Here is a 14,316-nt window from a genome sequence, read left to right on the forward strand (position 1 = left end):
ATTTCTTATCATGATCACATATCCATTATTCAAATTTCCTTGAGATCCTCATTTTTTTTTTCTTTGCATTTTTTTTTTTTTTTTTTTTTGGCCAGGCTGGGTTTGAACCTGCCACCTCCAGGTTGTTGCCCTACTCCTTTGAACCACAAGCGCTGCCCGAGATCCTCATTTTTTAAAATGAGGGTTTTGTCTGAATGAGGGTCCAGACAAGGTCCGGACATTACTTTTGTTGAAACATTGTTTTACTCTTGTAAGTGAATTATCCAACCCAAAGTGTCCAGTAGTGCTGCTGTTGAGAAACTCCACTATGGTGTCATGCAACAACTTCCTTATCCCTCTGTTTTCTGGAGACGGGTAGGTAGCACGTTTGGTTAGGTTCCAGTTCAGTCTGTGCACTGCCTGCCGCATAACATCAGGAGGCACATCATGTCAGGAGGCGCGTCACGTCCCGGACAGCTTTTCTCTATTTTGTGATGTGAAAGTTGGTCTGTGAGGGTCTGATCCTTCCACTTTAAAGTTTCCCATCAGCTAACGTTTTTAACATCTGATCCTTGGGTTAATGTCAAGTTTGGATGATTTCATATAGGATCTGTCTTTATTTCTATATTTGTTAGATGTAATCCTTCTTTCTCTAAAGGAAGACTTTCTTTCAATTATATCCTGGAGTATAGTACACATAAGATACCTTTTTTAAAAAAGTGGTTATCAGAATAATGGTTTTGCTCTTTAACAGGCACCTACAGTGACTGGCAAGGTTTGATGTTTAAGAGTCGGTATAAACGCAGGCATGTGGACGTGGATGATGTGCCACTTTTCAGTGTCGCTTTTCTCTCTGATGCTCATGTTGTTCCATCTTAAGCCAGTGGGCACCTGTTTACGTTGCTTCCTGTATATCTGGACAAGACCATGGTAGTCTTCCTTGCTTTTTGCTATGACGAAGTGTGTCAGATCTGCCTTATACATTTTCTGTCTCTGATCTAGACTCAGACATTTCTCCCAGGAGACCCGATTCTTTTTAGCAGCTGTGCCTGCATCAACAGTGAGGAACCTGTACGGTAATACACACAGAGGGGACCCAAGCCTTGCACAGGGCACAATCAACTGCCACCACTGCATTTTTTTTTTTTAACTGGGTACATTAAAAAATAAATAAATCTCAGGCGGCGCCTGTGGCTCCAAGGAGTAGGGCACCGGCCCCATATGCCGGAGGTGGTGGGTTCAAACCCAGCCCTGGCCAAAAACTGCCAAAAAAAAAATCTCAACCAATTCCCCTCAAACAGGATGCATGTTTGAAAGTCCCTTGACCTCTGCTGACCTTGGCTGGGTCTGATTCCTTGTCCTTTTCATCTGGGATGAAGCCAATTTGCCTACAAATGTTAGATTCTTTCCTCTTCCTCCTACCAGCTACCACAGGCTTTGGAGGGAGGAAGTTCAGGGTCAGGACTTGCAAGGATTGTGTAGACCTGCAGAGCTTGCTACAACCAGAGCTGCCCCCAGGCATACTATTCTGAGAGCCTGGGAGGCCCTGCACCACCCCTTACAAATTGGTGTACGTGACTGGGGAGTCTCTCTTCATACACCAGACCTCTTCACTCACCAGACCTCCTCATTGAGACAGCTCATTTCGCTGTAAGATGCTAGCCACGAGGACTGAGTCCTGGGCCATCCATGGATCCAATACCTAGATGATGGAGTCTTCGATGGCTTCCCCAAACTCCCCTTGAGCCACCTCCCTGTCTGGTGCCTGGACCTGGCCTCTCTGGACACCCTGAAGCTGAGAGGTGCTATAGAGGGTAAGCCCTAAGTGGGCAGGGTGTTGACCCATGTGGCATCCTGTGGGCATGGCTGAGCTGCTGGCACCCTCAGCTGCTGAACTGGAGATATCAAATATGGTCAGCCATGAGATTCTTGGTCAGGGGCAGTGTTGAAGGTCAATGATGGAGAAAATAATGTTAGCAAAGGCAATTGCAAAGTGCCCTAAGGCCTGTCTGAGCCTCCTGTTTATTTTTATTTTTATTTTTTTGAGACAGAGTCTTACTATGTTGCCCTTGGTAGAGAGTGCTGTGGCATCACAGCTCACAGCAACCTCAAACTCTTAGGCTTAAGCGATTCTCTTGCCTCAGCCTCCTGCATATCTGGGACTATAGGCACCTGCCACAACACCCAGCTATTTTTGTTGTTGTTGTTGTTGTTGTAGTTGCCATTGTTGTTTGGCAGGCCTGGGCTGCGTTTGAACCTGCCAGCCCTGGTGTATGTGGCTGGCGCCCTAACCACTAAGCTATAGGCACCGAGCCTGAGCCTCCTGTTTAAAGAGCAGGAAAACACAGCTTCAGTCATTTCACCGTAGAAATAATGTGGCTGGCCCATCACTGGGGTCAGCCTTCCCACAGGGACCCCTGCCATCTGCCTGTACCTTGGCACTGGCTGCATGGGGACAGATATTCTGCAGAGTCCTACCCTCACAGCAGTGTCCAGGCACTTTCTCTAACAAATGTCAAGATTGACTTAAAAAAAAAAATCCTAACATCAGCATCGTTTAAGGCCTATCTGAGAGTAAAATTGTAGTTTGTATGACTACTAAGCATCACTTATTTCTGGCACGGGGGAGGGAGGAGAGCCAGGGAACTGTGTGGGTGTCAGTTTTATACAGGATGGACCCATACAGTGCTTTCCTACCAAGCACTTCATTGCCCACTGTAAACAAGAGTCCCCAGGAGCCAGGGAGCTAGATGAGGTTACCTAGAATTTCAACAGATTTCAACAATGTCATGGTTAGCAGCCCAATCCAATCTTTTTCTTTCACAACACCACTCTATAAAGCAGAGGGAAGGTGGCTGAATGGGGCTGGGCCACCAGAGCCAATGTTACTGGTCTTTCCCCATGGCCTATCCCCATTGCAACTTTAGGGCTCCAAAAAGCACTTTTTGATAAGTGCTGCTGGCAGACAATGTGGCAAAATTACCCTGCCTCTTGGACCCCTCCCCGAATCATGTCTGAAGTGCTGAGTAAATGAGAGAAAGGCTGGCGAGTCTGAGGGAAAAAATATCAAAACCAGGGAATACTGGGGCTACAGAAAGTGTGGATGGAGGGCCAGACGCCGCACGTGGGAGAAGGCACAGGAGAGGGGGAAGTTATGTCCTTTCCTCTCGTGCGCAATGCCTCTTGATGGAAGCAGGACACCCTGTAAAACAGGAAACCGCAGTACTGTCCAGTGTCCCTGGGGTGGATTCCATGCACGCTGCGGTATGCGCATACAACACATGTGCAGGCACACCTGCTAGCCACATGGGAGTTTCCTCTTTCCTGGCCTTTTATTTTTCAAAGGAAAGCTGACTGCAATTCAGGGAGATAAAAAATAGTGACCAGGATGGAGGGATGTGGAGATTACTGAGGGCAGGGTCACTTGCTAATGTGTGGCAGAAATAAGTGGCTGAGTCCAAATGGGAACACCAGAGGATCTCCCACCGTAGCAGTGTGTCCTATGCTGGTTCCCCAGGGATCTAGCTCTTCCCACCAGAGATCTAGCCCCTCCCACCAGGATCTAGCGGCTCCCACCAGGTTTCTAACTCCTGCTGCCATGAACACACATTGTTAACCAAGGCAGCCAAGATCTCAGAGAGAAGCTGGAATCACTGGGAAAATAATGAGACATAAAATAAGATGGTAGAATTAACACCCAATACAATCTTAAAATGTAAATAGATTAAACTCACCAAACCAAAGATATTCTTCTATTAAATTTTTATTTTTTTAATTAAATTAAAAATATTTTTTAAAGGCAGAGCCTCACTCTGTCACCCTGGGTTGAGTGCTGTGGCATCATGGCTCAAGCGAACTTAAACTCTTGGGCTCAAGTGATCTTGCCTTAGCGTCCCAAGTAGCTGAGACTACAAGTGCTACTCGTCATGAAGCCCTAATTTTTTTGTATTTTTAGTAGAGATGGGGTCTAGTTCTTGCTCAGGCTTGTCTTGAGCCTCCCAGAGTACTAGGATTACAGATGTGAGCCATCACACCCGGCCCTTCAATTAAATTTTTAGAAGAATATTTAACAGTATCTTATCTGCAAGGGATGTAAAAGGTTACAGAAATACTTAATATTAGACAAAAAAGAATTTTAAATAAAATGGACAAGCAGAATAGAATATTGTATTTTGGTAAGAGGAACGATATGTTACCAGAAGATATAATAATAAGGATAAACCTATCAATATAGCCTCAAATACATAAAGCAACCAATAACAGGATTAAAGGAAGAAATAAATCAACAGTTATAATCAGAAAATTGTATATGTTCCTCTCAGAAATTGATGAATCAGGCATAAAATAGCAAAGATAGGAAGGTGTAAACAACTAAGAAGCTGTGGCTTATTTTTTATAAAACATATACATTTATGTAGCCTATATGTGCATATATATATGTATATATAGTCCCAACAACTAACCAAAGTATTAAGCCACAAAAAATGCTACAATTTCAAGGAATCAACATCATAGAGATCATAGTTTTTTGATCATAATGTAATAGTGACAGGACAGGTGGCACCCCAGCTGAGCTGAGCTGGAGGACCTGCCACCTCAGCCCCGGTGTCGGTGCGGAGGCCGCCGGCAGAGTAACCAGCCGCTGGAGGCTTGGGCAGGGGGGACCCGTAGGAGGCCCCAGTAGCCGGAGGGGCCAGACAACTGCTGGGGAGACACCAGCTCCTTAGGGCTTCCTCTCCTTACACTTTCTGCTGAACAGAGAACCCCCCCATTTCCTAGGCCTGGTCCATTTCATGTAAGTTTCCTAGGCCTGGGAGTGAAAGGGATTGTAGCCCTTCATTTGCTACTGATCTCCCGCTAAATGTAACTACAGAGGACTCACGCCAGCTAAATGTAACAACTGAGTTCCGGCTAAATGTAACTAGAGAGGACCCGGTGCGAATATATATACCCGTGAACAAAGAGCCCAGAGAGAGCGAGATTTTCCCCCCACCTGGGTTCTCTCTGCCAGGAGCTTTGGTGTTTTTATATTCTTGTCTGTAAATAAATCCTGTCTACCACTGATCTGGGGTCCGTGGATTCATTCTTTGAATCACCGAGACCAAGAACCTACTGAAGACAAAACTCCAGTATCAATTAATACCTGGAACAAAAAGAATGACACCCCGACTATGCCCCTTCTGCTCATTTGCTGAAAGCTAAAAAATGCATTACTACAGGACTTTTGGGTTAGAAAAGGAAACCAAAGAAATGTAAAACACTTCGAAGTAGAATTTGGGAGATAAAGTACCATATAGAAGAAAACATACTGCTTTAAATCCTTTACCAGGAAAAAGAAAAAGACCCAACCAAGAATGAATTAAAAGAAACAAAACCCAGAAGGGAGGGAATAGGAAATAATAAAGGCCAAAGCCAATGAAGCAAGACAAAAGAGAAGATTAAGAACGTTCTAAATTTATTTTTCAAACAAATTTTAGGGAATAAACCATTGATCCAGACTGGTTAGTCAAAAGAATAAAAGAGAGGATTGAAATAAATAAAACATCAAATGCAGACGGAGAATAACTACAGACTGAAAAACCCAAAGATATGAGGATGTAAACATCTTTCTGAATGAAGTGGAGGCGCGTCCCCTGGGAAGGGCGGGTCCCTGCGGGCGAGGCCTCCTGTAGCGACACCGGGAGATCTTAGAAGCAGTGTCGAGTGAAAGAGAGGGAGAGATATATAGCATAATGCCTTTTATGTAAATTAAGGCATACTTGCAAAAAATATATCTTGCAAAGACACATACATATTAAGTTCATGTATCAAACATATTAGAGTGGGCACCTAACAGAGGAAGGAGAGGAAAGTGGAGACTAGAAAAGAAAGGGAAAATATTTTATAACTAGCCTCTGAGAGGGATTCTAGCACAGTGGCTAAGAGCTCCGACTCCAGAGCCTGACTGTACGGATATGAATGTCAACTCTTTTACCTTGGACAATTAGAGCCGGCCAGGTTAAGTTTTCTCTGTCCCTACGTATGGTCTGGCAGCGAATCCCCAAACAATTCGGCCTCTCCTGTCGGTGATTGAAGCTCCTCCCACAAAAGGCGGGGCCTGTGGCGGCTTTGGCCAATAGGATGCGGAGGAAGTGCTGCTCCGGTGCCCTAAGCCACCAGGCGAAGAGGAAGGCTGTTGAAGCTGGGATGCCAAGTGGAGAGACAGGCCGTAGCGAGAGCCCCTGTGCCCTCCACTGTAAAAGACCCCTGGAAAAGGTGCTTCCTGGGACTGCCCACCTAAGTTCAAACCAACCCATGGATAATAAGATATTTAATAAAATAAAGTGGTCATTTTAGACCACTAAATTCCGTTAGACCGCAGCAGGTAAGGTTGTTATGGGGGTTAAGGGAGGTAATTGTCAAAGTTCTGAATGGTGGTGCACGGGACATGGGAAGTGCCTGCCACTACGTACTTATTTGTGGGTGGTGTAAAAAAAGAACAAGGACCCCATTGAAATTATGTCATGCACTGAAATGTATGATTAACTTAATCCTTTGCACCTGATGTTCACAAATAAAACCTCTGTTAGAGCTCATATATTCATGTCCTTGATGGGGAAACTATGTCGCTGAGAGGCTAAAAATGTGTTCCAGAAAAGAGAGAGTCTCAAAACGAAGCCCGGCTCCTAAGCCAACTCCCCGTCTGCTGTCTCTGTGCACAGAATTTCTAGCCTCTAAGAAGGCACTAGATGAATGAGCTCAGTGACTCATGAGTCTCTCGTTTCTGGGAACACAGACAATTGATGGACTATATTTGTTTTCCTCTGTAGCACTAGACCCAGATCTAGAAAAAAATTATTTTATCTGTAATGAATTCTCAATTAGCCCTAGATTCCAGTATCAGGAAATGCAAGGAAAATCAAAATCTACACATCATTCAACTCCAGGAGGGTCTCTTAACAGTTCTTTTTACTCCTAAGCACAGTGCTCAGTAAGAATCTGTCGATTATTTTAATTCAATCTTCCTTTTTGAAAAGCATTTAACAGAATTTGTTTACAGTCTTTCAGATTGATTATCAAAATGGCTCTTTGAAACAGAGGCAAGGGCAAAATAACCCAGATGGTAGCAACAGTGTGTGGAAGGAGGGGAAGGGAAAGGTTTCACCATTCATTCGTGAACTCCAGGAGTTATGCCTTGCAGATTTTGCAATCACTGTATGACGTGGATATTATCCCCATTTTGCAGAGGCAAAAACTGGGTCTTATACATGTAGGGTCACTTGTCCACAGTCTGCAGGAGTGATAGTGCAGAGCCAGGATTCAAACTCAGGTGGTCTGATTCCCTCTCTGATTCTGTTCCACTCTCTCACACTGGGAAGCAGAGCCAGGATCACCTCCAGAACAACTGAAATAGCAAGGAAAGGCAGGGTGTCCCACAGCCAACTCCCGACACTGAGACTTTTGTGAAGCCAAAAAACGGTGGATTGTAGCCCGTGTATTTCTGCAGAGCTGACATGTTTTGAGAGAGCTAGCAGTTGCCCCAGGCATCACTCCCGAGAGTGCCAACTTCTCATGACTCCAACCTCAGCAGTGCCAGGCTTCACGCGGTCTGTCTGCCAGTCAGCAGATCCTCTGCACTTGGCTGGGAAGGACGGAAGCAAGCCAGGCCCATCATGGTCCCTACCTTCTCATCCTAAAATAGTTCTAAACCCTGTCCCCACTGGCTGGCCTGACTCCCATCCCACTTTAGGCTTCAGAATCACAACTCCATGTTTCTCATCTAGCACCAGGGCCTGCAAGCCATGGGGCTGATCTTCAGGCGGCTTCTAGGAACACTCTGGATTGCAGGGCAGAAGAAGCATTTACTGATTTCATTTCTCAGCTGTCTTTCTTCCTCAGGTTCTTTCAGTGTTGAGCCATTTCCAAGTGTGGGCAGCTACATAAGCTATGTGGAGTGTCAGGGAAAGCTGAGGGGATTCAAATAGGTGCCAGGGCATAGCCCCAGAGCCCAGCCAGAGGGCAGTGCCCAGCGGGGAACCACGAGGCCTGGAAGGAGGTGGAAGTGGCAGCTGGCTTCTTGCCCACGAGCTGGCTCAGTGGGGCTGCAGTTAAACTTCCATTTTCTCCTTCGCCTCCTCCAGGCCTCAGATGAGTTACTTTCACTAAAAATGAAATGATGGCGATGGCTACAGCCCAGCTGAAAGCGACAGTCCACGACAGGGCCCAGGCCCTCGGAGCAGGGAAGACCAGGCCAATGAAAGACCATCAAATAACTTCCAAATCATGCCATTTATTTTTCCTTAATGCCTTTAACAGCTTATCTGAGCCTCTGCTCAGTTCTCTGAGGATCTGTAGAAAGTGCGTGGATGCTCCCTGTCCTCTGTCCTTCCCCCAGATGAGAGGGATGCGTGCACACACGCAGGGCAGGCGACAGCATGCTGTGGATGCTCCCTGTCCTCTGTCTGTCCCCCAGATGAGAGGGACGTGTGCACACACGCGGGGCAGACGACAGCATGCTAGACTTGTTAATTCCCCCTCTGGCTTCACCATGACACACATTTGCCTCTACATGGTATCTCAAGGAAAACAGTTAGGAGGGGAGCACCCTATGAGAAGCCAGTCCGCCCGTGCCCTTCCTCTCTTCCTCCGCTTCATTCTTGATCTCTCAAAAAGAAAGAAGCACAGGAACAGGGTGAGGCTAGCAGCGCTGCTGGTAAGCCACATGGCACCCGTGCACCAGTTAACTAAAGCCTCCCCTTCCTCCAGGCAGATGCAACTCTCTTCCATGGAGCAGAGCCTGGATTTCCACCTCTCCCTGTCTCTGTGCCCTCTTGGCTGGCCGCTCTTGGCATATACAGCTCCCTAAGATCTATTAATATTACCTTGAACAATCTCAGGATTAAAGGACTGAAAAGAGATGAAGTATTCTCCAAGAATTTTCAGAATCCTAGGTGGGCCCTAGGTGCTGATAAAAGTCTCACACAAGGAGGTTCCAAGCTGGTGGCCTGGGCAAGGGGGCACTGATGCTCTGCTCGGCTGCCAGGGTGTCCTGCCCACCACCCTACACGCACACTACTCCTTGCTCTTACTCTGCCTTCTGGGGTGGGGATGTAAATATGGAGGGAAGGAGCACAGCACAGGCACAGTCCTACTGTGCCAACCCTTCCCAGCGCAAGAGCCCCAGGGAGGGCCTGGGACCTGCCTGCCTTTGATAGCTAGTGTCAGCCTCTCTCATCTCATGAACCAAGACACCAGGAATTCTCTGCAGCCAACCTCAAATGATCCTGGGAATCCTCTGCTTCCTTAATTTATGGAAGAAGCAGGGAGGAGAAAGGGCCTGGTCCTCTCATGAATGTTGTGCCATTCCGTTGATAGGTGTCACTGGTTCACCTGACAGCTCAGGGACTGAGGCTGGGTGGACGTCATTTATCAAGTCCATTACAGGGCTGCAATTCACAAGCTACCAAGTTGGATTCTTTGCTTTGGAAATTTAATGTGTGACAGCTGCGTGCAGCCAGTGGTGTCCAGCATTTTAAAAAGGTCAATTAAGAAACGGTTGATGGTGATGCAGCTAATGACAGCCCAGAGGGGTGAGCAGGGCCCAGTAAACAGCAGGGCTGAGGCGTATATTACTGGAATTGCAGTGTCCAAGTGAAGCGTGGTGGGGAGGAAATCCATTGTCACAAGCCATAAAGCACATCTGAGTTTTGCAGCGGAGAGCAGTACAGCTGTTTCCCTCCCCGGGCAGTGCTGGGAGCAGCCTGTGAGTAGAGGGCTCAGCCGACCCAGGGGACACCTGCAGCAGCCCCCTCAGCCTTCAGACTGAAGCCCTTACCCTGCTCTCTGCCCGCCCCTGCGCACTTCCCACTCTCCCACCCGCAGCAGCCCCCTCAGCCTTCAGACTGAAGCCCTTACCCTGCTCTCTGCCCGCCCCTGGGCAATTCCCACTCTCCCACCCGCAGCAGCCCCCTCAGCCTTCAGACTGAAGCCCTTACCCTGCTCTCTGCCCGCCCCTGCGCACTTCCCACTCTCCCACCCGCAGCAGCCCCCTCACCCTTCAGACTGAAGCCCTTACCCTGCTCTCTGCCCGCCCCTGCGCACTTCCCACTCTCCCACCCGCAGCAGCCCCCTCAGCCTTCAGACTGAAGCCCTTACCCTGCTCTCTGCCCGCCCCTGCGCACTTCCCACTCTCCCACCCGCAGCAGCCCCCTCAGCCTTCAGACTGAAGCCCTTACCCTGCTCTCTGCCCGCCCCTGCGCACTTCCCACTCTCCCACCCGCAGCAGCCCCCTCAGCCTTCAGACTGAAGCCCTTACCCTGCTCTCTGCCCGCCCCTGCGCACTTCCCACTCTCCCACCCGCAGCAGCCCCCTCAGCCTTCAGACTGAAGCCCTTACCCTGCTCTCTGCCCGCCCCTGGGCACTTCCCACTCTCCCACCCGCAGCAGCCCCCTCAGCCTTCAGACTGAAGCCCTTACCCTGCTCTCTGCCCGCCCCTGCGCACTTCCCACTCTCCCACCCGCAGCAGCCCCCTCAGCCTTCAGACTGAAGCCCTTACCCTGCTCTCTGCCCGCCCCTGCGCACTTCCCACTCTCCCACCCGCAGCAGCCCCCTCAGCCTTCAGACTGAAGCCCTTACCCTGCTCTCTGCCCGCCCCTGCGCACTTCCCACTCTCCCACCCGCAGCAGCCCCCTCAGCCTTCAGACTGAAGCCCTTACCCTGCTCTCTGCCCGCCCCTGGGCACTTCCCACTCTCCCACTTGGGGAGCCTGAGGCCAAGGAGGGAGTGATACTCAGAATGTGGGTCATGTTCTAGAAATCTATCTATATATTTTTTAGAAATCCTTATTTTTAAGCATTCCCTAAAGCTGGACTCCACCTGTCCTCCCAGCACGTGGGGTGGGCAGACAGGAGCCTGAAAGGCAGCGCAGCAGCCCAGGGCTTCCCTCAGAAGACACATCCGCTCCCAGCCTCCCTGCACACGCGGGTGCACGCAGGCCTCCGAGCAGACCCTTTACACTGTGATGGATGAAAGGGGACACGAAACCCTTAGGAAAAGTCTATTTTGGCCTGTGACAGAATTGGCTGGTGGCTGGGGGAAGGCACTGTGTGGTGCTCCTTTTTTCTGAAAATCAGAAAAAAGGGTCTTAGAATAAGCACAGGGCTGCTAGGACCAGCCTTTTTGCTACATCTACCTGTCAAGCTAGAAATTCAATAGAGCAATGGGAATGCTAATTGATATGCAAAACAGGTCTAGGGTTCCTAGAAATGTCTAATGATCCTCCCATTCATTAGGAAGCAGAATTAAGACGCGCACTAAATGAGATGGCAGTGAGAACACCCACCTTTTTGCTTTTCCTCACCTTTTCTTTTTTTTCTTCTTCTTTAAACCTACTTGGGGAAACGTCACAGGTTTTATGATTAAAAAAAAAAAGAGTATTACAATCAATGGGGTTTGTCTTTCATACACTGGATGTTTATTATTAGAAAATAGCTTCTATCAGCTGTCAGTACCAAACAAGTTGAAAGGAGCGTGCTTCTCCCTGTAACTTTTTCTCTCCTTAATGATACTTAAATAAACAGCTCGCTGTGTGCAGAGTCGCCATGCCTTTCTTCCCTTTAAAACCTGAATAATTAAATGAACTTTAGTACAAAAAGTTCTTCAAATACAACTTGTTCTGCAGTTGTTAGGCTTTCTCCTCCAGGGAGGGACGTGAAAGAGGTAAAAAGACCACTCAAGCTATCAAATTACCCCAAAGGAGCCACAGGAGAAACCAGGAAACAAAAAACTAACCCAAATAAAACCCATCCAGACCAAGAAACCAGTTTTTACGTTGGCTTTTCAATTTTGATTTTCATTTAAGTTTAATATATATTTATATATATATATGTTTGCAATAGTAATAAAAAAGGAAGAATTGAATTGCATCTTTAGCAGGACAACCTTCCTCATATGTTAAAGAGGTGTTCAGAAAATTCCATACAGTATCTGCTAAATAAACATGTTTGGCAGCTTAGCAAATATCATATGATTGCAGCATCCATGATTTGAAGTCAAACAGCATTTGCTTTCTTCTGGCGGAGGTCATGGCTCGGGGCGACGTGCTAACACTGCGCTTGAGGTTCTTAGACCCACAGGCTTAAGGAAGGGCGTAGGAGTGGCTCAGTGCAGAAACTTCCAAACCCCACACAACGAATGAACCGACCGCCAGCCAACCACACAACATCAAACAATGGTCTCCTTTGAGTTCCTCTTGACCGAGTGGAGGCCCAGAAGGGACTGCTGGTTAGAAGGGATGTGGACAGACTTTGGAATGAGGAGAATCACTCTCTGATTGGTCCGACGCCATTCGTTGTACAATCGACAGTGGTACCGAAATGACACCTGGTGGGTGGGAGAGGAAGAAGGAGAGAAGGTGTTCAGGGAGGCAGGAGTTGATGATCCAAAACCCACATATGTCATGTAGACCAGTTTCAGAGAGCTGGCAGCACGCAGGGTGAGAATCTGGGCAACACCAGTTGAGTGTTGGAGATTGGGAACCAACCAGAGTGCCCTGTGTATGAACACGTGGGCAGGGCTTGTTTCGTTCCTCTTCAGATTGGGTAAAATCGGGGTGAACAGGAAAAGGAGGTTCTTTGTGAGTCTGGATTTATTTTCTGTCTAGTGATGTTGCGGGCCCTAAAGCCTCAGTTGGGAAGACGGTTGGCTGGAGGCAGCAGGACAGAGTGACTGCAACGCCAGCCTTCACCCAGCTGGGTGACATGGGCCATGTGCCTGTTGGGTCCCCAGGCTCCTCTCTGTACGGGGTAGACATTGCACCACTCAAAGGACCCCATTCACACTACGCTGGGAAGGATATCCTTGTACTGTGCTGTGACAACTGGCACACCTGCTTGGTGGCCCCGATGGGGGTTCCCTAATGGCTTCTAGCTCCAGCATTCTAAAGCTTCCCATGAGGAAGATTCAGCACAGGCAGCAAGTGCCCTAAGTTGAGCCTCCAACTGGATGAGACACGACTTCATAGCTGCTGACGGAGCTGTGCCTACCTCGGTGTGGCACTGTGTGCCCTGAACATCACTGTACCTTTCTCTCTCTCTGTGCTATCAGCAGGACCTGGGTCCTGTTTGCATGCCCAGCTCCCATCACAGTGCCTGGCACTTGGGAAGTTGTTCAGTAGAGTTTTCTGAGTCAATGAATCAGTGAATGAATATTCCACACTTTCTGATTGTGACAGTGCTTCAAACTAAAAACCTCTCAAATAAAATGTGATGGTATGAGCAGTGAAACCTATGTTCAATTGTGCCAGAAAAGTGCTTGTTTTCTACGTAAATATGACTGAGATTTTGAAACCTGTAGTTTGTTTAGGAGAAGGCTGGCATGAAGCACTGATGGGCTGCCCAGGGAATTTGGAGTCTGTGCTCTTGAAGGTGTATAAGCTGTCTTTAAAAATGGGAGTAAGGGGTGGTGCCTGTGGCTCAAAGAGGTAGGGCGCTGGTCTCATATGCTAGAGGTGGTGGGTTCAAACCCAGCCCTGGCCAAAAACTGCCAAAAAAAAAAAAAAAATTGGGAGTAGGCTCCAGTGTATTTCCAGAGGAGTAGGTAAGAACTCAGAGTGACAAGTCACCCAGGCCTGAGATATTTAACTGTCTAGGGTGAGGGGCTGTGTTCAAGTCTATGGTGGTCAGGAAATGGGGTGACCCGATGGTTTGAACTCAGAGTTTCTGGAAGTAGAGAGTGCAGGCCCTTGATCAGAATGGGCTTGTTAGTCTACAAGGCAGGATCATGAAATTCAAGGCCACGAAGCAGATGCCACAGGCTGAGTGCCAGAGAGATCTGGGCATGAAAATATAAGCGCTTAAACTCACACAGATGTGCTTTTCTCCAGAACACCCTGAACGTGCCAAAACAGATCAGTTTTGTTTCGTTTTTTAAAACTTGATTCTCTTCTATCTGTTTTGCCCTGCTGCTGCTTGGTGCTACTCAAGAATATAAAAGAGGCAGGTTGGGAAGCCAGATGTTCAGGGCCAAGGGTAGGAAGGAGGGAGAAGGCAGACAAGTACTAGTGAAGAGGTTGACAATACAAGAAGCCTGGACTCTGGAAATGTGACAGGAAGCTGGATTCCAAATCATGCTGTGTGCCCTTGGCATTAGTAATTGAGAGTGGCTGTGGGCCCAGGCCTCAGGCTCTGGGGCGAGCACGCTGCACTGGGATCTGCCGCCTTTACTTAGTGGCTGTGTGCGTGACCCATTTGCTGTCCACAAACTTCAGCGTCCTGGTTTGGAAGATGTGAATAATGGTATCACAGATCACATATGTGACGCACCTACCACTGAGTACAGGACACACATCCCAGAGCTCTT

General features: G+C 48.1%; 1 protein-coding gene across 3 annotated transcripts in view; it reads right to left on the minus strand.

The window, feature by feature from the left end:
- Positions 1-11,408: 11,408 nt before the first annotated feature.
- The window catches only part of MARCHF3 (membrane associated ring-CH-type finger 3), a 150,836-nt gene continuing 147,928 nt past the window's right edge, over positions 11,409-14,316 (minus strand). For all 3 annotated transcript variants that reach the window (XM_053566087.1, XM_053566089.1, XM_053566088.1), the window contains exon 5: positions 11,409-12,339. In XM_053566087.1, coding sequence (XP_053422062.1) covers positions 12,181-12,339 — 159 coding nt within the window. In that variant the 3' untranslated portion in view covers positions 11,409-12,180. The remainder of the gene's footprint in view (positions 12,340-14,316) is intronic.

This window comes from Nycticebus coucang, chromosome 17 (assembly GCF_027406575.1).
Source record: "Nycticebus coucang isolate mNycCou1 chromosome 17, mNycCou1.pri, whole genome shotgun sequence".
In the NCBI taxonomy this organism is placed as follows: domain Eukaryota; kingdom Metazoa; phylum Chordata; class Mammalia; order Primates; family Lorisidae; genus Nycticebus; species Nycticebus coucang.